At 43.0% G+C, this 25812-nt stretch overlaps 1 protein-coding gene across 4 annotated transcripts; it reads right to left on the bottom strand.

Annotated features, from left to right (window-relative positions):
- Positions 1-145: 145 nt before the first annotated feature.
- Mks1 (MKS transition zone complex subunit 1) lies at positions 146-11392 on the bottom strand. 4 transcript variants are annotated; one of them, XM_046420562.2, is made up of 18 exons: positions 11246-11391; positions 10741-10850; positions 9601-9671; positions 9042-9197; positions 7922-8019; positions 7613-7741; positions 7250-7354; positions 6501-6609; positions 5906-5962; positions 4586-4628; positions 4285-4350; positions 3179-3249; positions 2784-2853; positions 2578-2685; positions 1752-1885; positions 1125-1207; positions 943-1040; positions 146-850 (listed from the first exon to the last, which is right to left on the bottom strand). In XM_046420562.2, exons 1-18 carry the CDS (start codon positions 11323-11325, stop codon positions 759-761), a joined length of 1680 nt encoding a protein of 559 aa, XP_046276518.1. In that variant the 5' UTR covers positions 11326-11391; the 3' UTR covers positions 146-758. The 4 variants fall into 4 exon arrangements, with proteins under 4 accessions (XP_046276518.1, XP_046276519.1, XP_046276524.1 ...); XM_046420563.2 differs by lacking the exon at positions 11246-11391 and adding an exon at positions 10246-10289; XM_046420568.2 differs by lacking the exon at positions 1125-1207 and having other exon boundaries at positions 11246-11392.
- Between the last annotated feature and the right edge of the window lie 14420 nt (positions 11393-25812).

Here is a 25812-nt window from a genome sequence, read left to right as displayed (position 1 = left end):
CTCCTAGAGGCTGAATTAAGAGAGCTGAATGAAACACTATGGATCAGGGAAAGAAGATAAAGGGGAAGGGTGGAGGCATTAAGGCCCCGACATTACAAATATCTCAATCAGGCCAGCAACCTGAGCAGAGAAATAGCCACAGAACTTCAGTCAATATAAATAATTTTTATGTGCAAAAACTATAATAATAGATACCACCCATCTAGTAGAAAGGATTAGGAACTGCCTTCAGCCTTCATTTATTCCATAAATAAGTCATATCCTAAACTCAGCAAGCCCCAAGCAACAGAATGAAGCTGCCCTGAAACTCAGCAGCCAGGGATTTGAGATCTCTCTTACCCGCCTCCTTTCTGGAAAGAAAGAAGCCTTCATTTTTAAAGGCTGTGAAACCAGAGATCTCTGCAACCCTCTGCTAGTGAGACTATGTGACAAGCCAGAAAAGAGGCTGTGTCAAGGTTCGGTTATGGGGTCAACCCAAACCAGTTTCTGACCAAAAAGCCTGCCTTGTTGTGATGTCCATTTATAGGAGCTAAAATATAAAGAGGGGGCCACATAGGGCTCCTGCTTTCTTTCTACATGGCAGGAAGAGGACCCTCTTCCTGAAGACTAGGCAGAGGGGCCAGCCTAGGAATTTCCAGGCTCTTCCAGTTCTTGGCAGGCCAATGTGGTCTCTTAAGAAAGATGAAGAGACAGGAGAATGCCAGCCTCAGATATCCCTTGTCTTGTCCTCTTGCACCAGAGGCCACAGCAGCAGTGAGCTAGGTGACCAAGGTTTCTGAGGGGCTCACAAGATCCTGGGGGAGGCTTTCTCGGGCCTCCTGCATGCGGCGCTGGGCTCGATGGAAGGCCTCTGCAAGGAAAGGAGATGTTGCATATAGTGAGGTGTGGGAAGGAACAGGGCCCCACTGACTCTAGGAGGCAGCTGAGGAGGGAGGAACCTACCCAACACATTGTGAATGGAACTTTGCTGGCTGAATCCTTCCAGACGGTCCAACACACTCCGCATTCTTTTCCTGAGGGAGCTCGACTCCATGAAGGCCCTGCAGGGAAGCCCATCATATGGCCACATTGCTCTCCAGCCTTCAGGGATGAGGTGCCCGAGGCAGAGGTCCAGGGTCACTCACCTGGACTGCTGCAGACAGTGCAAGCGGAAGGTAACAGTGCCTGTGGTCTCTGTGCGGAGTCCAAAGCGGCTCAGGCGCTCCCCCTGGGGCACACAGTGGAGACAGCATCAATTTCAGTAGACTGTAGACCCTGAGAGCCTTGCTAACCTCATTGCCATTCTTATCCCCATTCTTGGGGAGAGCAGCTGTTGGGAAACCTCATTCCATCATTCAGACCCCCCCCCCAGATTCACATACTGCAAGGCTAGCACCATGCTCCCAAAGGTAACTCAGGGAGTGTTACAACCTTGTTGAGAATAGCAAGTTACATGTCTCTTTTGATTCCTTATCACATCTGATCACTGAGTCCTTCAGTAATAGGAGGAAGAAGGGGCCAGGTCTTCCGACAGGGACCGGAGGAAATCTCTAAGTACACTATTTCTCAGAGACCTGCTAGGATGGCAGTGTACATATCTGTACCTCATTCAAAATGTGGCCATGATTTCCAGTTTAAGCCACGGGAAGAAGGGTCAAAGTAATACTGAAGTGATGAACAACTAAGAGAGTGACCTTAATCCAGAACCCACCTTCTACGGAATAGAAATAGAACAGAACTTCCCAACATAAAGTCTCCCTGAGGCAAGTCACCTTGAAGGTTCCTGGTATCCGCACATAGGACAGGTCTTCTAGCTCCAGAGAACCACCGATGAAGAATCTCCTCAGCTCAGCCACAGGGCCAAGGTCCATAGGCCTCCAAGTGGAGACTCTCAGGGTGTGTGAGCCTGGGCAAGGGAAGAGAACGGGGCCAGGTCTGTGAAGGGCATGTGGCCCTTCAATGGCTCCCCAGCAATGACACAGGCCTTGATGCTGCTTACACTCCTGGTCAATGAGAACCTGACCTTTGATATATGATATCACAGTGGTTAACAGCATGTACTTGGAAACCAATCAGTCAGAAATTCAAATCTTAGCTCTGTAGGGGCTCACCTGTGTGGCCAGGACAAGTTTTTTAACCTTCCTGAGCCTTTTCTCCTCATTCAGTATAATGGAAATAATGTCAACACCTACACCTTACTGAGTGGTTGGGAGAATGAGAAGCATTTAGCACTCATTAACAAACCATGGTTTTTATTTGAAAACAAATGCTGAGTCATTGGCTAAACAAACGCCAAGAGCCCACTTACCACACAGCTTCTCCCTAGAGGCTGTAAATCCAACCAGAGGAGCCCAGAGCACATAACAGAGACCACCAGATTGCTTGGTCTCAGGAAAGCTAGTTCTAATTTCACTTAGCTGTCTCTAATGGAAGGGGAAGAAATTCCTCAAAGGAACAAGGACTCTTTCAGATTAGATGCTTCTGATTCCTAATTATTCTTACTTCTCACCAGTAGCATTCAAACCGTTCAGGAATGTTAGACTTGTTCCCAGGACCTGGGGCATATGGGCCATCTGAAGGGCAGGGACAAGAGGTTACCTGGGGTGGCAGGCAGCATCGCAGCCCCATAGCCTTCCACACGATACCGCTGCCAGAAGTCCAGTGAGAGGACCTCACAGTAGAGCACAGGCCACTCTGGGAGTGCATCTGGGAACAAGCAAGGGAAGCGTCCAGGTCCTAGGCCCTCACCAAGAGAGCACAGGCCTGGAGAACCAAGGCCCAGGATCAACTGCTGAGCTACTCACCAGCAGATTCATCCTCATGGAGGAAGAGGGCTTCCAATGTGAACGGGTAGGAGAAGTAAGCCACCTTGTCCTAAAAAAGAGTGTCAGAGGGTATGCAAGGCCTCACTTGGAATATGTTCTCCCTGTGGCTAATGACAAGGTTAACTTGGCATAGGAAAAAGAAAAATTATCACCCCAGTGGGAAATAAGAGGCTAAGAGGCAAAGAGACAGCGAAACAAAGCCTCTGCCATTTTCAAAAAGACCAATAGAGGCCAGGCAGCCCCTGCACAGTTCACACAGAAGGGAGAGGCCTAACTTCAGACTTCTCCTGTGTTGTTGGCTTGAAATAGCTTCAAACGTCACCTCAGAAGCAAACTGTTTTTCCCTTCCATATACCCTCCTTCATCCTCCATACCAATCCCAGGGACTTGGTGGCACAGGTCTGTGTGACTCCTGAGAGCTGCTGGAATGCTGGGCTTGACCAGTCTGAAAGCCAAAGACCAGACACAGTAAGCTCACCCAGGAGGAGAGCAAGCCCTTCAGAAAAAAGAAAGTAGCTGCTTTACTCATTCACTTATTCAATCACCCATTACTATTTGCTGAGTGCCTGCTATGTGCTAATGTATCCTGGGACTGTCCTGCTGTCCAGATAGAAAAGAGCCCTCTCTCTCACGGAGCAACACTCCAGTGTGCATGTGGCAGGAGAGCAGACCAGACCTAAGAGACCATCAGGTGATGAGCACTACGCTACAAATAGAACACGGTGAAGGCACAGGGTGACTTGGAGGCCTATTTAGAGTGGGGGTGAGAAAAAGCCTCAGAAGAGACAGGATGAGTCTTAAACTCTAGAGAAACCATCCAAGTGAAGACATGGCTCAAAGTTTCAGACAAAGGAAATGGTCCTAAAAAGGCCTAAGGTGGAATGAGGTTGGCAATGTTTAAGAAAAGGAAGAATAACTGGACAGTTATAGGGGAGAGATAAGCAGGAACCAGCTCTTTCAGGGTATGAGGACTGGGTTTTATACTGAGTGAGTGAGGAAGCTGCTTGGGTTTTCCACTCAAATGAGACACAGGTGGTTTGCATTTTTAAAAGCTCAGTGTGGCCATGGTGTATGTGGCAAAGGAACTCCAAAGGGGAGCAAGAGAGGAAGCAAGAGGATAAGTCAGGAACGATGCATTGACTAGGCAAGAGATGGCAGTGGTGTGTGAAGAGTGTTAGAGCCAACCTCAGCAACTTAGCGAGGCCTTCAACAACTTAGCAAGACTGTCTCAAAACAAAAAAGAGCCAAGGATGTAGCTTAATTGTAAAGCACTCCTGGGTGCAAACCCTAGTGCCAAACAAAGAAAAGTGAGCTGTGTCAAATTCTTCAGGGAGGTTAAGTAAGGAGAAAGTCACCACTGGATTTGGCAATATAGAAGTGATCCATGAACTTGAATGAGGAGTGGGGAAAGAAGCCTGGTTGAATGCCTCTAGAACTGTCAGACTAGGTACAGAAGGAGAGACTTAGGAACATCACTTACTAGTAGTTGGCAATTCCACAAAGAAGTGCACGTAGAGATTGTCATACTCGTAGCCTTGGGCGGAAACTAAGAGAGAAAAGAGGAAATTGTTTCAGCTTATTGTGCTACTACCCTCAGCCCTCAGCACTCAGAGTTCTGAAAGCAGACCTTCAGAGGGCCAGGAACCCTCTGTATGTCCAGGAAAGACCCATCAAGTTTCCCAAGTACTGCAGACATCATAAGGTATGAGGTAGCCCAGGGTGGCATAGATAACCCACCCCTCCAATGGACTCTTGCCCAAGCATCAAAAGATCTCACTTACCCACCTCTCCATTTACAAAGAGCCGGAGGGCACCTGGGGCGGTCTAAGGTGGAGAAAAGAGGGAAAAGATCAGGAGGGGTGGAGGGAACCGGCACTTCTCCAGCCCTGTCCCCAAATCTGCAAAAGACCAGACACTAGATGTACTACTGCACTTTCGACTGCACTTTCGACTGAACTTTCTCCCTGACATTTCTCCACAGAAATGTTTTCTTCATTTCTAAAACTCATAGGAGAAAGGTACATAATTTAAATGGCAGGGAGGGCAATGTAGTATGGGAAGTTACCAAGATAACCAATAGTAGCAATAGGAAGCAGAAACCCTTTAGATGACTGACATCAAGAAATTGAGTTTTCTTTTTCAATTAGTTGTGTATCTGTCTTGTTGAACTTTCTTTAACAGTACTCAGGGGTGCTCTACCATTGAGCTACAACCCAGCACTCCCTGTTTATTTGATTTTTTTTTTCTTTTCTTTCTTTCTATTTTTTTTTTTTTTTTTTTTTGAGCCATGGTCTTGCTTAGTTGCCCAGGCTGGCCTCAAACTTGCCATGCTCCTGCCCTACATCATTGGGATTACAGGCATGCACCACTACAATCAGCTCTGTCTTACCTAACTCTTTAACAAGGATATCTGTTGCTTGCACAATATGAAATAATAAAAGTAAATTTTTATGGGGGTGGGGAGAGAACAGTGAATAGTTCTCCTTGTTTCCAAATCTAGTAGTGGAACCCCTGGGATGGAGCAACACTATAGTGTGCATGTGGGGGGACAGCAGTGTTGCTCCTGGGATGAGGAAGGCATACAAGGACTCTAGAATAACCTCTCCAAGCTGTTTTGCTTTTGTTTTTTAAGAGCCAAAATATTTGAAACCCCTTTTCTATGAGGAAGTTTGGAAAAATATCACATGAAGAGTGAAAAAGACATTTTTCATATTAATATTTATTCTTTAAATTAGCTATAAACAATACATGAATGTGTTACCACTGATAAAAACCCCAAACACCTGAATTTGTAGAATTAAAAAGCAACAATCCCTGACATATTCTTCTTACCACCCAATACCCATCTGCCACCTCCCAACCTCATCTCATCCCAGAGAAAGTCACCCTCAGCACATGTGCACCCCTTCAGACCTTATTAAAAAGGTATTAACGGTTCTGTGTCAATGTTTTCAAACACATAATAAGGACTACACCCTCTCTGCTGCTCTTTCGGCCTTCTTTTATAATGCATATCATATTTTTGAGACCTTCAAGAGAGGTACTATTACTATTCACAGTCAGACAATTCTTACAAAATTGCAGGAAGCCATGCTACCCACCATCTCAAAGTCAGTGCCCACGAGGCTGCTGAGATATTCTTTGTGTCGGCCGTAAAGCTGAGGAAAAAAACCAAACCACACTTCAAGATGCAGCTCAAAGCAAACCAGGGTTCCCTTCTGAATGGAAGGGAGAAAAGAAACAATAATGGGCAAGGCAGTGAGAGCCGAGGGGCCAAGCATCCCAGCCACTGACACTTTTTAAAGTGAAGCACAGAGGCTCTCGGGTCAGCTGGTCTGAGGCTGCAACCTGGCTCTCACACCTAAAAGCTCTAAGTCAACTTAGCTTTTCAACCTCAGCTTCCCCATTTCTAAAATGGTAATAATAAAAGTGTTCACCTGTTCACCTCAAAGGGCTGTGATAAGGCCTAACTGATGCATATGAAGTGCCTGGCACAGAGCATGATAAATACTCAAATAAATGGCCATTGTTATTCTTAACTATATTATGATAAGATCAAAAGTTCTGTCTGATATGTCCGCTTCCAGGTCAGAAGAGGGCTGTGAAGGGCAAGGCTCTTCCCAAACAACTGCTGACATCCCCTCAGAGGCAGCCTTATCTCCCAGACACAGGGACTTGGAATGAACTGGCTCTTACGTCCTTGAACACGCGCTGTTCCCGCTCCTCCTCCTCCGGCTGTGCGAGGGAGGACACATTGTGGATCGTATACTTCCATAACTCCTGCTTCTCCCCATTTGTCTGGATTCTGTAAGGTCAAGACCACAAAAGGACCACCTCTGATGATAGAGATAAGGTGCCCTCCAGATCCAGCCCAGGGATGAGCTGTCACAGGCCACACACCTCACGTCAATTCATGATGATGAAAGTGGCCTTAGTGATGACTAGGAGAGGGGTACAAAGTGGCAGGGCAGAAAGGGCCTTACACCAGACTAGAGAGTACAGGTTCTGGGCCTATTTCCATCTCAAAGTCACAGTGAAATCCTAAAGCACAACATCATTGGCACCCAGTCCTCTCACTAGAAAGCAAACAGGATGGCCCAGGTAGTTTATAACTTGTGGTTCTGTTGCTTCAGCTAGAGATGAGCAAATTCAGCCCGGCCTGACTGAGTTTACGCCTCCATGTTCTGGTTGGTCTGTTTATATTCAGCAGTGCGGAGAATCATTTTCAGGTAACTACGCTAATGAAAAGATCCCTTTCAAGCTAGTTGCACATTTTCTGACAATTTCCTAATGGCCTATTACTCACAACAAAATGTGAACCATTGTTTGGGAATTTGAAAGCTGGAACATATGTAGGACTTTCTGGGAATCTCCTCAACTTGGGGTAAGAAGGGAAGCCAGGGAAGGCATGTCAGACTTCACAACCCCTTCCTCCCTCCCCTCACCTGTAGGGTCCTTTGAGACCAGTGAAGTCAGGTTTTACTGTGATCACACCATTGCTGTCCACTTTCAGGGTACAGAGGACATGTTCATAGGTCTTATAGCCAAGCCTAGAAACCAGGAAATTAACATCAAGATTCAGGATCACAGGGCCTCCTCCAGGGAAAGAAGAGAAGAAATGAGCCCTCTGCAGGGGAAAGGACAGAGGATATAATGAGGAGTAGTGTGGTAAAAGACTTTCTTCTGAGTACACACACACACACACAAAAGATCCTCCCTCCCATATACGCCAGGTGCCCATTACAGGAAAGGATGGTTAGTGATAGAAGAGGGCAGGGATCTGAGCTGGCAGTGAGAACTTCACTTACTTTCCATAAGGCCCCAGATCTGCCATGATGTACATTGTTTGAAGAGGGGTGTTAATGACATGGTTGTTCTTGACGAACTCTTCTGAGGGTTCCCAGGTGACCATGCGTGACTTGAGGATGCCACCTTCCCTGGGAGGGACCACAGAAAGGGTGACTTCCCTGGAACCCCCCTGAAAAGCCTGAAGGGGAACCTAGGGGAGGTCCATAGCAGAATGGGAAGCTCGAGTGGATGGAAATACTGAGAACATTGGCAAAGGAGGACCACGAGGAGCCCTGCAGCCATCCCCCAACACACAAACTCGCACTCACATCCCTCGCTTGTCCTGCCGTCGCCGCCTGACATTTGCCATTCGCTCAACCAAAAATGACGGCACCTCACTGGCTGCAGTGGTCATTTTCTGACAGTGCTGGGAAAAGAGAGTAGCCCTGTGAAAGCCATCTGATCAGGGCCACATGGGGCCAGGCACCTGAAGGGAAGCCTTTCTTCTAAAACCTCCTCTAGGACCTGAACGTAACAGGCACAGCCACCTCAGTTATACACAATAATGAACAGGAAAGAGGCATGGACAACCCAAAGAAGACTCCTATCATGTCTTCGTTTGCCCTCGAATTTTACAAATGAGTTATTTATGCTAATATTAAAATTGGTCTGCATTCTCTGAGCACACACCAATAAAAAATTGGATTAGTTTCTATGGTATACACTGAAGTTAACTAGGTGGCTGGGAAAATACCAAATGGGATTTAAATGTTTGATGGAAAATCCTCTCATGGATAACTGAGTACCAATCATATTTTTATTTGCTTTTCCAAAACAGTCAACCCAAATTTTACCTGTTCCCAACCCACAGAAATCCTGAAAAAACCATGTCAATCTTTCAAAAACTTTATTTAACACCTTCTCCTTATAGAGACCTAAAGGGTCATAGATTAAAAAAGGAAAGAAATCAGAAAATCAATGATTTAAATCAATGATTTTAAAATCTCCCTGACAAGACAGAACAGAACATATACAATGAAGAAAATGTAAAATAGGTCTACAGGGTATGTTGGAACAGGCAAAATGATGACAAGCCATTCCCTATAGCATATTGAATTCCTCTTCAAATGTATACCCTCAGAGTTTGGGATGAATTTCATCTAGACATTTCTAGACCTCACAGACTGTCTTATTAGTCTGCACACTGCCTGATTCCCCATGCCCTACAGCAGGTAGAGAGGGGAACAGCAGCCACATAGCAGCCACATAACTTGCAGTCTGTGCTCATTCCAGTTCAGCCTGGCTGCCAGAAGCTCATAGAAGTTGCTAGACAGGCTACTGGATTTTCCCTTACTTACCAGGCTTCTGCTTTAATAAACAGAACTGGTAAGGCCACAAAACTAGGGAAGACAAAGAAGGAAGTTATGACACCTGAATAAAGAACAATACCTCCTCCAAGTTGGTGTATCTGTCAGAGTCAGTGTAGGTAAAAATTCGTTGGTTCTTCCTGCCACCAGAATTCTCCAACTTCAGAATTTCTTGGCGGTATTGATAATCCAAAGGACTCTGACATGCTGCTTCATTTTGGTACAGATCCATTTCAAACTGAGGTCATCATAGTGAAAGAGATCTGCTGAGAATACTTCAAACTTTTGTTTCTATAACTGTTTCATCAAATCATTATTACAGAGTTGATACTATCTGACATACCATAATCAACTCTTATTTATTTAAATGATGGAGGACAGGGAATACAAGAATGTTAGAAGCTAGAAGGAGCTATAGTGATGGTCTAATCCAACTCTGCTGTTAGAGATGGCATACAGCTCAGAGGTAAGAAGTGCCTTACCCAGGATCATAAATTTGAGTAATGGTAGTCAGTACAGTCAGTCAACATAAACACAACAGGGGACAGTATAAATCATTACAGTTTTTCTGGAAATCAGATGGCAATATGTGTCACCAGCCAGGTAGATATAGAATGAGCAGATGAGTGACAATGGCTCACCTGGCTGAAGAGCTTCTCTTGCCATCCAATCACAATCTCTTCTTCTTCATCTTCATCTGGGCGGTGTCCACCTCCAAAGACAACAGAGTTAAATGTTTGAGCCAAACCAGCACTTCTTGTTCTTGAAATTGATTATAACTAAAGTCCCTATTCTTGTATTTGCTACAAAACCAGTTGGAGTTCAGTAATTTGTAAAGCATTTGATCTAAACAAAGGCTAGAGAGGCTGTGGATCAACTCCAAAGAGTATGAGTAGAAGCCAAGATTAGAATCTGAAGTCTTAATTATTCTAATCTGAATAAAAGGTCTTGTTTTATAGAAAATACTTTATCTAATTCAGTGTCAGGAAATGAAATTTAGATATATGCCGAAGAGCCAGTCCTTCCTTAGTCCTAACTGTCTGCATTTGCTAGATAAGAACCCTACCCTTTTCCTGAAGCCATATCTAGAATCACACTGTAATTTAGGAGACAAGCATCAGGAGAGGACAGGGAAGGCAAGCAAATGATTTTTTAAAGAACCAAATCTAATACACTCCTGGATGAGTTTGCCTTTTTCAGAGACACATGTTTCACAACACATCAGCTTATACTTCTTCCCAGAAACACTTCTAAATAGAAACAACAAAAGCAGAAAGACTAGTGACCTTATGTAAGCACTCTGCCCTCTCTTCCTCACTCTTTTGGCTTCCTGGATAAGGAAAATCAAGAGAACAATTCAAACAGGTCACCACAAGGAAACAGATCTACTGAGAATACTTAATCTTTTGTTCCTGTAGCTGCTAATCAAATCACTTCTATAGGGCTGATATTATTTGACATGTTTCATAACCAACTCTCAGGGAATCCAAGAATGCTAAAGCTAGAAGGAGCTGGACGTTCAAGTGCATGTTTTTCAAGTAGTCGTCAATTTTAAAATTGTTCTTAAAAGTGCTTATGTGTATATTTAGAATTTGAAGCACAGTTTCTCTTGGACAAAAAAAAAAAAAAAAGTCACAATGGTATTCAGGTTGCCAGAGAAATTTACAACATATCTAAAGTATAGTCATTAAGATTGCCTGGGTTTGTTTTAAGAGGTACCTCTACTGCCCCAGACACTTTCACAGACCCCCAAAAGGTGGCATCACCACCATAACACCCACTGGCAGTTGGATGAGGCCTAAAAGTGCCTAAGTCTATGATGTCCTTCCCAGACTGGGTAGCAGGCTGGTAATGAAGAAAGTTGCTTGCTGTAATTCTTTGCAGATGAACTCTGTCAAGGAAAAAGAAGCCCAAAATTTGCATTACAAGACATTCAACCAGAAGATGAACACAGCGAGGATTAGGAAACAAAACTGAGGAGGTGGAGTTGCAAAGGCGTGCAGATTGCAGACAACTCAGAGGGTGGGGAGCGGGGCACTACCGGGAAGTTAGGATGAGAGGAGTTTGGGGACACGAATCCTGAGGGATTTGGGGACCGCAAAGATTTGAAAGGCCTTGGGTGAAGGCTGTGAGTGGAGAAGGGTCCGGGTAGTACGAGTTGTGCAGAGATCGAGAAGCAACTGATTAGGACTGTAGGCAGAAGTGGGCCTCAGAACAAGGAAAAGTCTACGTTCGAATTATCTGAAGGCATAAAAGCATGCAACCCCGGGGCTAGGGTGTAACTACCGGAGGCGCAAGTTGCACACGGGGTCCCGGGAGCGATACACTGCCTCCCCAGTGTCGGTATTCCAGACGGCCTCCGCCATGACCGCCGCGACGACGCCGGAAAGCGCGCCTGGTCCAGTTCTCCTAGCAACCGAGACGCTGGGTCGGAGGTGGAGGAGCTGCGCGCGCAACCCGCTGCTACCGCCGCTGCATTGCTCCTGGCGCTGCAGCCCAGGCGGAGCGTTCTGCCACTTTCTAGAGCGCTTATTCCCGGGGTTCTGCGGCCCAAGACAGGACTTGAGGCGCTGTTCAGATAAGGACATAGGCACAACCACCAGCCCGCTTCATATATATGGGGAAATGGTGATGGGGACCAGACCCGGGAGATCTTCGCGGTCCTCTTTTCCCACTATACCATACTGCCTTCCATTGAATGCATAAAAACTTTGGCCTGAAAATCGGTGGACGTGACTGAAAGAATGGACTCATTCTTCTTAAAGGAGTCAGAAGGTTAGGTCAATTACGCAGTCACGAAAATATATTTTTTGGAAGAAAAAAATGTGTCAGATTTATTAGTCATTGTGTTGGTACTCACTGAACCAAGGAAGTTGACAGTAAGAAAAAAGAAAACCAGCAGTAATGAAGGAAAAGGTGTTTCTATGAATTGGTTCTTCTCCTGGGTGTATTTATTCTGGGCTATTAAGCCAATTTAGATACTACACTGGCCCCCTGAAACACCAACAAAGTGCTATTTAGAGGTCATGGTTTGTTGGGGTATCAATCAAAGAAAGAATACAACATAAGTCTGGCTCCCCAGCACTGTGGGGATGTCAACAGCTGTAAGCCTTTGACATCTGTTACTCCCTAACAGAGTAAGCAATTGTCCCCTAAATTCAGGAATCTCATGCCAGTTTGATTATATGGCTTTAGAAGCCCTGGGTGACTCAAGATTTTTATTTTATTTTTATTTTTTTTAGTTATTCATGGACACAATGTCTTTATTCTGTTTATTTATTTCTATGTGGTGCTGAGGATGGAACCTAGTGCCTCACACATTCAAGACAAACACTCTGCCACTGAAACACAGCCACAGCCCCCTTGGGATTTTTATGCTTTCTCTTTGCTTACTGATTCTATAAATTGGGATTCTTAAAATTGAGGTCCATGAGTGGGATCTTTTCTAGCATTCTGTATGGGGCATTTTCTGGAAAAAGTTCATCGTTTTTATCAGATTCTAGAAAGAGTTTATACCCTGATATCAAGAATGGCCTGATTCTCCACTAGACTCATTTCCAACATCTCATTGAAAGGCATAGTTTTAGATCACACAGCACAATGGGCCAAACTTTCTGTGACATCAGTGGTAGCCCTTCTACCCCTCCTCCCAACCAGGATGGTTCAGAGTTGACATTTATTGTATCTCTCTAAAATAACACATTATTTGGAGAAAATTTTTAGTTTAAGAAACACTTGCATAAACCATCCTAAAGGCTAAATATTATTATCTCCATTTCACATCTGTTAGGGTTTTGACATGAAGTATGTCTCAATCTCAAAAGCTCCCGTATTAATGCAATTGTGTTCAGGTGTGAAATGATTAGATTATAAAAGGATTAGATTGTAACCTAAGCAGTGGATTAATCCATTTCATAGAATAATAATTTGAAAGGACCACTGCACTGGGTTGTACCTGTAGGCAGGTGGAGCATGACTGGAGGATGGAGGTCACTGGAGGCCTGTCTTAGTGTTGATCTATCTTGTCTCTAGCTCCTCCTGCTGTCAGTCTGCTTCCCAGCTGCCATGAGCTGAGTGGCTTTGCTCCCCTGTGCCCTTTTGCCATGATGTTCTGCCTCTTTTGGGTCCACAGCAATGGAATCAGCTCAACATGAACCGAACCCTCTGAAACTATAAGCCCCAAATAAACCTTTCCTCCTCTAAGTTGTTCTTGTTGGGTATTTTGATCACAATGCCAAAAAAAAAAAGAAAGGAAGGAAGGAAGGAAGAAAAGAAAAGAAAACTGACTTGCACAACATATTTGTAAATCAAGACACTAATTGAATTGCTTATGGTCAAATGACTAGGAAGCATAGAGCCTGAATTTATATTCCAAGTGTTCTGATAATAGAGTGCTCCTGAGGAATGGGCTAACTGTAAGAAAAGAACCAAATGAAGGAAACAGAGAGGAGAGGAGCTTAACAGCAACACAGGTTTATTTGGTACAAACCTGCAGAGGGAGGCCTCGCAGAAACTGAGATCCCCCTTCCACTTACAGCCTGGGGAAGTCACAGGGGAGTGAAGGAGTGGGGGAATTTTTGTGGTTAGACGGTTGCTAAGAGGTTGTCAGGGAAGGGTCCTTGTGGTTGTCACCTCCATTCTTTGAGGTGGTCACTGATCCATGTCGAACCAGGTATTTTCAGGATTCCAGTCCCAGATAACAATTTCCTTTCTTTGTATGATGATGGAGTATTGTCTGGAGTTTAGGTCAGGCAGAGTCACAGTGACCATGAGGTGGCTCTTATTTTAAGATGGAGGATATGTTTCAAAATGGCATTACCTGGGTCAAGTTCTTTCAGACTGTAATGGTACACTTAACAACAAGAATTAATCTTAAAATAATTATGCTGAATGGAACAAGACAAACGGATACATATATGATTATATTGACCTGAAATTCTAGAAAACACATGCAAAGCTATAGTGACAGAAAGCAGACTAGTGTGGTTGCCTGGGGTCTGGTAGGCGAGGGAGGGTGGGAGTCAGCAGGAAGAAATTCCAAAGGGAAACAGGGGAACTTTACGGGATGATGGATTTGTTCATTTTCTTGACTGTGTGCAGTGTTCGCCAATGCATACCTGTGTCAAAACCTATCTGCACTATCCGCACATACTTAGCCACGTGCAATGTCAATGACTCCTCGATAAGCTGTGTTTAAAGTTTAAAAAAACATGGTCTGACTCAAACATATGAATCCTTTAAACTGTGCTGCCTCCTTATCTCTGTGCCCATCCCCAGCTCCTCTGCCAATTTTTCTTTCCTAAATTGGGCCCATCTGAGCAACGTCTGAACAGCCCTCCAGTCTCTCTTCTCCCTCCCTACTTGGTACCTGTAAAGCAGACTAAATTTGGGGACTATCCACCCTCCCCCCAAAAACAGGGAACACATTTCTCTTGCTGATAGAAAGCAGCTAAAGGTTGGGTTGCAATCCCCAACCCTGTCAGGCACCAAAGAAGGTGGGAGGAGAGATTGCCCACTCAGGCTTGTCTTACACAAGATAAATCTGCACATGGGTTTCCTGCCCTCTGTCACTTTCTTGTCTCTTCTTTAAAAGTTCTGCTAATTTTCAGGGATTTCAGAGATGAAGCTTTTGAAACAATTAAATTTCTTCTATCTTCCTTCAAAACTGAAAAAAAAAACAACCCTATTTTTCTATCAAACTGAATTTTTATATTTCTAGAGCAGTGAGTACTCTGGCTTAACCTCTTTTCTCCCCAGGTGGGCAGGATCTTATACTGCCTGGTAACACCTGGGCTATGCTGATTATAAGAACCTATGAGAGCAGAAGATAAGACTCTATTGGGTCTCAGAATGTCCATATTTTTGCCTAGTCATGATCCCTGGTACTCACCTTGGCCTTAGGAACAGATGTTTTTAAATGAAACAATCTTACAAGGAATAACAGATCTGATTCATGCTTTTTTCTCTATTCCTCTTTGAAGATGGAAGAAGGGGCTATATGAATTATAAACATTCCAATTATAAAGCAGAGATTATCAGACTGAATGAGAAAGTAAGACTCAACCATATGCTGTCTACCAGCATAAAGACCTCACTTTAAATATGAAGAAACAGATTGCTTGAAAGTTAAAGGATGGGAAAAGACATACCATACAAATACTAATCAAAAGAAGGCTGAAATTGCAATATTAATAGCAGACAAAATAAATTTCAGAACATAGAGTACTGCAGGGCTAAAGAAGTATATTTTTAAATAATAAAAGCATAAACTCACCAAGAGGACATAAGAAACTTGAATGTTTATATACTTACTAATAGAACTTCAAAATACGTGAAGCAAAAATTTATGGACATAAAGGAGAAGTAGACAAATCCATAATTATTGTTGAATATATCCATACTTTTCCCTCAAATTAATGAAAAACATGTAGATAGAAAATCAGTAAGTGTATGGAAGACTTGAACAACATCATCAACCAATCTGAATTAATTGACATTTGTAGAACGCACCACCCGACAACAGAATGCACAGTCTTTTCAAGTGCATGTAGGACAATGACTGAACTAGACCACTTCTGGAATATGAAACAAGTTCTAATGATTAGCAAGCAGAAGACAGAATCAGCACACTTTAAGATCAGTCAATTGAGATAATCTATTCTGAGGAACAGAGAAAAAAAAGATTGAATAAAAAGGAACAGCTCTTTATAAGCCTGTAGGACACCATCAAGCATACTAACATATGAATAATGAAAATTCAAGAAAGCAAGGGGCAGAAAGAATATTGGAAGAAAGGGTCAGAAAGCTGAATGGCTGAAAATTCTCCCAATCTGATTAAAACATTTATCTCTATAGGCAAAAGTTCAACACTTTGGGGCTGGGGATGTGGCTCAAGCGGTAGCGCGCTGGCCTGGCATGCGTGTGGCCCGGGTTCGATCCTCAGCACCACATACAAACAAAGATGTTGTGTCCGCCGAAAACTAAAAAATAAATATTTAAAAATTCTCTCTCTCTCTTAAAAAAAAAAGTTCAACACCTCATAAGTAGGGTTAAACTCAAAGAATACATATCGAGGCGCATTGTAATCGAAATGGCAAATGATAAAAGGAGAATCTGGAAAACAGCAAGAAAGAAGTAGTTCCTCATGTTTAATGGATCTTTCATGAGATTGCTCATGTGATCTAGCACTCCCACTCATAAGTATTCACTCAAGAGAAATGACAGTGTACGTGAGTGTGCTCAGCAACATTATTCATTATAGTAAAAATGAGAAAAGCTCTAATACCCATCAACATGTAAATGCTTAAACAGATTGTATTGTTTCTATACAATGGAATACTACTCCATAATTTAAAAAAACAAAGTACTGATACATAAAACCACATGAATGAATCTCAAAATCATAGGCTAAATGAAAGAAACCAGACACAAAAGACTTTATACCGTGAAATCTCTTTTACATGACATTCTAAAAAAGTAAAAAAACCATAAAGATAGAAAATAGATCAGTGTTGTCAGGGATTGGATTTGGGGATAGGGATTGACTATAAAGGAGTAATGTGGAGGAATTTGGAGGATAATGGGATTGTTTTATATGGATCAATGGTGGTGGTACACAGATCATGGCATCTGTTAAAACCTATAGAAATATGTACCACGATGAGTGAATTTTACTGTATGTGAATTTTAAACTTTTTACCAGTGGCAAGAGGTATTTAAATGGAATGCAAACTATGACAGATGAATCTAATTGTGTCACAAATGAATCATAACCACACTGAAGGGGTGAGGAAGAAAGGAGCCAACCTAAGTAACTTTCGAAAACAGTGTTTTGACAGGAAACTGAAGACTAAAGACAGAGAAAATTGTCCAAACACTACTCCACTTATTAAATTTCTTTCTCAGTGGGGCTGGGTAAACAATTCTGAAACTGTTATATATGTATATTTAATAAATAAGTAAATATATTGTAGATAATGAGAACCATTCCTCTGTCTAAGATAGAAATTACAGGAAAGCAAAGGCAAGAGTATACCCAGTGATGCTGGATCCAAGTTGGAGTTAGGAATAAAAACTGATAGATGTTTTCTAAAACATGTACAAATGGTCAGAAAGAAGTATAGCTGTGTATAGTTGTTTGCATGTGTGAGTATCCATACATATAGTACCTAGCTCTGTCCACTGCAGGGCATAAAAGCAGTCACACCTCAGTAGAAATGAGCACACTTAGCACCCAGACCTTAGTTTTTCTAGATACCACTCTCCATTATAAAAGAATCAGGGTTCCTTGGAGAAATGATTGATTCCCAGGGAAGAAGCAAAATGGAACCTCTTAGATACCTCTTGGCTTGGTGGCTCCCATCAACCAAGACAATCCTGATTATGGTGTGCACCATTAATAGTCAACATGCTCAGAGCTAGTAAAGGGGACCTGCGGAGGGCACCAACAACATCTGCTACAAGTACTTTTGGGGGAGGTGACTCTAGGAAGCTGAATGAGAGTGGGGCTAAACCCAGGTCAACCTGCTAATGCACCAAGAGAGTGAGCACCCCACCTTTCCCAGTTCCCTTCCAGACAGTGTGCCTACAGGACAGATGAGACTACAGGGATATTAGCACTGACAGCACCAGAGTCTCTGGGTGAATAAAATAGCTCAGCAAGACCCAGAAGCTCAGCCTCTGAAGCAGTTTGCTGTGAATTTTAAACTAGCCCTAGCCAGATCTCAAATGCCTTTTCCCAAGAAACATACTAAGCTTCTGATAATTGATTGCTTTTATCTTGGGCAGTCCCATTTTTCCCCTACAGAGTGTCCCCACAGGTTAGCCCAGTTCTCCAGTGACATGTCAAGACTCGGAGAAATAGGAGTGTTCTAAATAGTAGGTAGACCTAAATAGTAGATTTCTTTAATGATATTGGTTCCTATACACTCCACTCTGAAAAGAGGTGTAATTTTTTTTTGTAGTAATAGGGATCAAATCCAGAGACTCACACATGCTAGGTAACCACCTTACCATTGAGTTGCACCCCCAACCCTAAAGTGTCAATTTTTTTAATTTTTAATTTTTATTTAAATTTTTAAATTTTTTAAAATTCACCTCCCATTTTCCTCCATTTCTTGGTATTTTCCTGGAGATCACAAGGAAATTAATCTCTTCAACAAATTCTAGTAAGTCAGCTTTCTCCTTTTTTTTTTTATTTCCAGAATTTTCTGCCAAGTACAGGATTTTTTTTCAAGTTCAGTCTCATTATAACCCTCTGACTTTATGCAAAGCCTAAATTATCTTTTGAAACGTACCCTTCAGTGGATACATTTATATCCACACCATAATTTTGAGTCAAAGTGTCGTATCGCTGGTGCCTAAAACATTCAGGGTCACTCCAGGGAAACTGAGCTGCACAACATAATCACATAAGAGACAAAGATACCTTTTTCTTTGGGGGTCCTGTGACGGCTCCTCTCACCTTAAGGGTCCACAGAAAAAGAATGAGTGTGTGCTGACCCCTTTTATTGAGGAGAAGCCATTCAAATGAGGCAAGGGGGCAGGTTTCAGGGGGCTGAATCTATCTTCATGATGTCCACTGTCAGCAGCTTGACTGACAGCTAGGAAGGCCACACCCAAGGGCAGAGTAAGAGAAGGGGACTCACAAAGGGCATTTCCATGGAACATTTTATCCCAAACAGGGCAAGGGGTTAATATCACAAAGGAACAGGTGAGCTTAGCTCGATCCATGGGGCTGCAGGAAGGCATGCCTACGCATGAAGACACATTTGGTTGCATTATTTCTACCCTCAAGATCAAGGCTACCGTCTTCAGCAACTTAAGAGTAGCCAGATCATCAGGGGGATGACGGACAGTGCCTCCACTGATCAGGAGAGGAAAAACGCTGATCACATGACGTGATGGCCTCCCACGTACAAAGTTTTGCCTTTTGGGTCAAAAGAATATTTGGTTGCAGCTATTAGAGTTGAAATTTGGTAGTGATGCAAATTGCTTTGACCGAGGCTTCTCAGCAATCCTATCTAGACTGTAAGATGTGGTGGTTAAGAGTTTGTCCCACAATTCATAAATCAGTTCTTTCAACAACTACTTATTAATTGATGGTGTGGGGCTATGTAGTACACTAAACAATCTCTATCTCATGGAATTTACATTATGGCTGGAGTAGATAAACAAAGACTGTAAAACAGTAAAATATATGGCAGTGAGTCCCATAAAGAAAAATAAAAGAAGGGAAGATATTAAGAATTGTTGGAAAAGAGTTTGAAAGTTTTAAAAAGGGAAATCAGGAAACACTCATTAAGACTGTGCTCTTTAAGCAAATACCTAAAGATGGCAAGGGAGCCAGCCCTGTGTCCACCTGGAGGCCTCAAGTCTGTGACTGAGTGGGCTGCTCTCTGCTCACATGTTTAACTTCCTCATGACCAACTTGCCCCCATCCCTGTGACCAGAGTCATTAGGGTCCAGTGTTAGATATACATGTGCCACTCTGGTCCTGCTCCATGAGCAGAAGCTCCCTGTTTCTTGGTTCTGATCTCCAGGGTAACCAGCAACCCTTGCCATCGCTGTATGCTGGCAGTGGCCCCAGCAACAGCTGTAGGTATAGGAAATCCCCAACTCTCCTCTCATTCTCCTGCCTTCCTGCTGTGCCTCAGTAGAGCTCACTATTATTTGCTATTGCTGGTGGTGGTGGTGGTGGTGGTGGTTAGTCAGTTGGTTAAGTTGTTTATTGTTCATTTGCCTGTTTTATTTTGTTTTGCTTTTTTCAAAACAGTGGTTTGTTATAATTTCCCAGGAAGCAAGGAAAAACTCAGCTTCACCCAGGACACAAAACTTAAATTGCTTTCTTGAGTGGGGCTAGGGGGAAAAGCATTTCTATTTTTTCAACAGAAGAAGAAAATGGAGTTAAAAATCTCAATCATGCTGAATGCAGTGGCACATGCCTGTAAGCCCAGCAGCTTGGGAGGCTGAGGCGGAAGGATTGTGAATTCAAAGCCAGCCTCAGCAAAAGCAAGGTGCCATGCAATTCAGTGAGACCCTTTCTGTAAAATATAAAATAGGGCTGGGGATGTGGCTTAGTGGCCGAGTGCCCTGAGTTCAATTCCTGGTACAAAAAAAAAAAAAAAAAAAAAAAAAACCAATCACATGAGCATCTCAGGGAGCCCTTCCAGCCCTCCATGTCCAGTACCGCCAAACCACTTTTTTGTCCCAGGCTACATTAGTTCTTGCCTAGATGCTGCAGCAGGTTCTGACTGACTTCTCTGTTTCTAGTCTTATTTTCTCCAGCTCTTCCTGGGCCAAAGCCAAAGTGATCTTAAAGCTATAATTTGATGGCCCTTAAAATCTCTTTGCCAATTAAGGAACAGGAACATGATCAAGATCATACCAGTGAGATGTGAGAAAAGCTTGTCAAGATCTCTGGACAATCAATTATTTCTTTTTGGGATTGGATCTCCCCTGGATGTAGTTGTCTGCCATCTTGGACCCAAAGGAAGGATGGAGGAAAAGCCAGGAGAACTGTAGGGTATCAAGTTAACACTGAAGTCTTCCCTACTTGCAGATTCTTGTAAGAGTTGTTTTGTTTTGTTTTATTTCAGAGGATCGAACTATGAAACATTGTTGTGGTTGCACAACAACGTGATATACTTAATATGAAACACACATTTTAAAATTGGTTAAGATGGTAAGTTTTAGAGAAAGAAACCATTATAAGAATGACAAAAATATGGAACACCACATATGTATTCAACATTGAACTTGATTTTTTTTCCTTATTAGATAAACCAATTTGAGCAGGGTTTTTTTTTTTTAAGTTGGACCCAGCTAATAAATGCTAAGTAGTGTAGAATATGATTCCAGGAAGAAGGAACACCATAATTAACACCTCTTAAATTGATGGACTTGGCTAAGCTAAGGAGATAGGGCTTGATCCTGAGCTACAAAATTAGCAATCATAATTGAATGATTGTGAAACAGGTAGTTTGTCTGCCTCTTGAAGTTAGTGTGTAAAAAAGAATCACCTGGGGGATCTTGTTCAAATGCATATTCTGATTCAGTAGGTCTAGGGTGGGACTGGAGATTCTGTATTTCTAACAAGCTCCCAGGTGATGCCAATGTTTCTGAACCATGGGCCACACTTTGGGTAGCAAGGAGTTAAACTGTCATACTGTGAAATTGGGATCATCGCATTAGGAGGATGGTGGGGGAAATTCAGGATGTTGGATTGTTAGCAGCTTCATAGAGCCCTCAGTAAGGCATAACAGAAAGAGACATGGTTATCTGTGTAAAAACAAAGAACAAAATGTATCTCTATAAAGAGAGGTATACCATTTCTAAAGAAAAGGGGGGCAGTAAAACATCATGTCCTTGAGTGTCCTCTTTCTGTTCCCAAAAACCCAGCCATGTTAAAAGAAAAAGAAGAGCAAGCCTGTGTTGGAACGTCCAGATACGTGTTATCTGGACACTGGCTTTCTTTTAAGTGCGTTGAGAACTAGGGCAAGTTAGCGTTATCTGTAGCAAGTTGCTTTTGGCACGCAGGCCAGGGCAGTTGCTTCTTGGGTGGCTGGTCATGCAAGCAAACAAAGCTAACCAAGCAAGCTAATGTTGATGATGTCACTGCCTCTGCAGCCCAACATGTAAAACTCCTCTATCAGTGGTGACTGACACAGAACTGAGGCACTGTGGAAAGGATAGGGGCTATTTGTTCATCCAGTTGTCACTGGATAAAACACCACAAGGGAGAGGAAGTACTGCTTGGTGAAGCACATGAGGGACAGAGGTGCTGTCTCTTTAGCATCCCACCAATGAACCATTCCTGGAGCAGTCACTGACCTCTTGTACGTCTCACCAGTAAACCTTATGACTTGCATGCTGTCTCCAGGATCTTTATTTGGCCTTTCAGCAACCTACCCCGCTGCCCTGGTACAACTGGGCTGTGGACATGACAGAGGTTCTCTCGGCCTGTGAACTGCAATTTTTAAAAATGGCTGAGGGGTTGGGGATATAGTCAGTTGATAGAGTGCTTGCCTCACATGCCAAGGCCCTGGGTTTGAGCCCCAGCACCACACACACACACACACACACACACACACACACACAAAGGCTGAATTGTGATAATGGGATTCTGCCCATCTTGGTCAACTTTCTAAAGTCTACCCATATTTGTAGAGTGAATGCATAAATGGGCGAGTGAGTAAATTATAAGAAAGAGCTTGAGCCGGGCATGGTGGCAAATGCCTGTAATCCCGATGACTCAGGAAGCTGAGGCCAGAGGATCACAAGTTCAAAGCCAGCCTCAGCAAAAGCAAGATGTTAAGCAACTCAGTGAGACCCTGTCTCTAAATAAAATACAAAATGGGGCTGGAGATGAGACTCAGTGGTTGAGTACCCCTGAGTTCAGTCCACAGTATCCCCTCCCCCCAAAAGAAAGAGCTCAATAATTAGAGCCACCCAGACATGAAGCAAGTTGTTACACAATGAACTTCCCAACCGAGGAATGTTCAAGTAGTGTCTCAGTGACCTTCTGACAAGTTAAATGTGAATAGATACTACCTGGGGATCTTGTGAAGATGCAGATTCTTGATTCAGTAGGTCTAGGATGGGACTTGGGATTCTGAATTTCTACATAGCTTCCAGAAGATTGTTTTCCTGCAGGTCCTTGGACATACTTTGAATAGTAAGGATGTAATAGAAAATTCTCCAATAGGTCGAAAGTTCAGTTAGGTTCGTAATCTTCAAACCTGCCTGCATGTCAGACTCACCCGAGAATTTATTGAAAATCAAGGTTCTTTAGCTCCAATGCTAGAGATTTTAATTCCATAGATTAAGAGCAGGGTCTGAACACATATTTTAAACAAACTTTCTACAAATTCAGACATAGCATTTGAGAACCACTGAGCTCCAGGCTTCCTAAATTTATTATAAACTCTAGGCTTCCAAGAATATCAATCAGGATGGGGCAAAGTCAGGCTGACTAAATTTCTCCTGCTATATTACATGAATAGGATCATGGTCAAAACACGTCCCTATTATTTATGACTCCTAAACCCTTTAGAGAATTGGCATTTTCTATCCTTGTGAAGATCAGATTTACACTGTACTCTCAAAATAACCAAATTAATGATTTTTTGAGCTCCATCAGCCCTTGGTGATTCAACATAATTGTGTTTAAAAAAGGAACTTTCACACTGGGTTTCTTGAAGATTTTTTTTTTCACAGGAAAAAAATAGCAAGGAAATCTAGGGTTTTGTGACACATTGAAAACATCTTACAAACAGGAATCATCCAAAGTGAGCTTGTAGGAGTCGTGGTCTCTTGCTCCTGTGCAGCTGTGAGCAGAGAATTCAGATCAGTAGAATCTTAATGCCGCAGAATCACAGACAGGTTTGAGAAATTTCTGTTTTGTTTTGTTTCTTTATCCACTCATCATCCTTGTTCTCTATTCCAAATTAGCCACACTCGGAAGGGTTCATGGAGACAAGCAGGGGCCAGGTTCCAGATCTTGAGACTGGACTTCTGTTCTGCAGTGGGAGTTAGGAGAAGAGCCATTTGAATAAGTAAGATGTGAAATCCAGTGAGGACTATGTTGGAGTTCAAGTGGTAGCCTGGAAAGAAGCAAACATACAGGAAAGCCCAGAAGATGTGCCCTGGCAGGGGTCCTGGCCGATGGGCACAGGATGAAGGGATGAAAGTAGGTGTGTAGGCAGACTGTATCTGAGCCATCTGACCACACTCAAACCAGTCCAGGTAAGGGAGCCTCCAGGGGCCTCCCAACACTCAGGGTGTTTCCATCACAGTGCAAGCACCACATGTCTCTCCTGCCTATTGTTCTTCCTTCCCTCTTACTCTCCCACTTAAGCCTACATTTCTTTCTTACCTCAAATGCCCCTTGTCCAGGGCAGTCTCCCCACCTTGTGTTAGGCCCCTTGCTATATGTCCTCGGATTTTAGGTACCCTGATTTCCCAGCATACTTACAGTTTATAGTTACACAATGTACATATTTATTTTTAATTACTATCCACTCTAAGCTCCATGAAGTCAGAAATCCTGTCTATCTTCAATCCCAAGTCATCCCCAGAACTTAAAAGCCTAGCATGTGGCAGACATTTGTCTAATAACTAAACAATTGTCTTTTACGTCTTTCTGCTCCACTAACCAGTGAGCTTTCTAAGAGGAAGAACCAGGCTCAATCTATCTTTGTATCCTCAGGTTACCCAAACAATTACTCAATGCATAATTATTTGAATGGGTACTGAAATTAATTAAATTATTAGTAGCAGGAGTGCCCCAGGCTGGGACTCAGGGAAAAATTCCAAGGTTTAGACAGGAAAAGTTAACAGTGAGGGCATTAACTCTGGGTCCTTTAGATTAAGATAAACTCATAAAGTCTGCAACACAAAGAGGAAAAAAAAAAACATGGGTCCCTATAAGCAGGGAGGGCTGGTGTTCAGATGTAAGGCTGAGACGTCTAGGCTTTATTCTCAGGTCAGTGTCACCAATGATGCAGCAACCAGGTCCACGGGGACTTCTGAGAAGTGCGAGCAACTAGCATGGGCTCCTGAGCTCAAGAGCAGAAATCCTGGCTGGGCCAGCTGCTGTGCTGAGACTGGCGATGGTGTACTTCACACCCACATGCCCAGGACAGAGGAAACCTAGATCTGGCTCCTCCGGGGCAGGGGGCGATCCTCATCAGCCAGCAAGCAGGCCTTAGGGAAGCCACAAGTCATCAGGACAGACACAGGAAATCCAGCAGCAGAAGGCAGAAAACAAACCTTCCATTTCTGTCTCCCTTGTCTGTGACATGCAACCTAGCAATAAGGATGTGAGGTTGCAGCCATTTCCTTTCTTAGTTTCAGCTTCCGGCCCTCATCAGGATGCTAAATGGGGAGTCAGATGAGGCTGAGAGAGCAACAAGGTGACATCTCAAGGACCAGTTCACACTGAAGTAGCTGCTCACTTCCCATGACTCAGAAATCATCTTGATAAAAATCTCTCACGTTTGAATCACACTTTACATGTCTGCATATGTATCTCAGCCTATCCTCACAGCACCCTGGGATGCAGGCTGCTGTTATTCCTGCTCACCAAGGAGGATGCCAAGGCTCAGAGATGGAGTGACTCTTCTGGGCTTCCACAACAATGAAGCAGGGTTGACAGGGACCTGTGAGACCTTTTCCTGAACCCACTCTGAGCTCAGTGACTCCTGCTGTCCACGCTGGTTAGAAACTTCCCCTGGGGACTGCAGCTGTGGCCCAGAGAACACAAAGCATGGTCTAAACAGTTCGTATTTCCCAAACATATATTTTAGCTCAGTGTAAAGAAAATTTTAAATTTTTATATAAAACCAAACAGATAAGTTCTTGAGTGGAACACAATACATGAATTTTTTAAAGTTAAAATGTGAAATATTGGGCTGGGGTTGTGGCTCAGCGGCTAAGCACTGGGTTTGATCCTCAGGACTCCATTAAAAAAATAAATAAGTGAAATAAAGTATTGTGTCCAACTACAACCAAAAAATAAAATATTTTAAATAATGTGAAATATTGACTTTTTGGTGAATAATGTAGCAATATTGGTTCATTAATTGTGACAGATATACCATATTAATGTAAGATGTTAATGATAATGGAAACTGGATGTGGGGTATATGGGAACTATGTGCTTTTTAATAATATTGTAAATCTAAAACTGTACTAAAATAAATTTTTTCTTTCAAAAATATGATATATTAAAGAAATTTAAAATGACAGCTTTCTCCAAAGGAACATGGTTACTGTCCTCTTTTGTTCATGGCACAGCAGGGGCCATGTTTGAAAATCACCATCCCCACCTGGTTGCTTGCTGAGTAGGAGGA

This window comes from Marmota monax, unplaced genomic scaffold, assembly GCF_021218885.2.
Source record: "Marmota monax isolate L192 unplaced genomic scaffold, Marmota_monax_Labrador192_F-V1.1 WCK01_AAM20220418_F8-fsc00064, whole genome shotgun sequence".
NCBI classification, from domain to species: domain Eukaryota; kingdom Metazoa; phylum Chordata; class Mammalia; order Rodentia; family Sciuridae; genus Marmota; species Marmota monax.
The sequence above is the reverse complement of the archived record's forward strand: the minus strand, read 5'-3'. Positions and strand labels throughout refer to the sequence as shown.

Excerpts from the sequence above, each read along its gene's own strand:
- Mks1 (XM_046420568.2), bottom strand. The coding sequence starts at position 11,325 with ATGGCGGAGGCCGTCTGGAATACCGACACTGGGGAGGCAGTGTATCGC. Across the intron at positions 6,610-7,249 it reads GGTCTCAAAGGACCCTACAG|AATCCAGACAAATGGGGAGA; the intron begins GTGAGGGGAGGG and ends TTGACCTTACAG. Across the intron at positions 4,351-4,585 it reads CTTTGTAAATGGAGAGGTGG|TTTCCGCCCAAGGCTACGAG; the intron begins GTAAGTGAGATC and ends TTTCTCTCTTAG.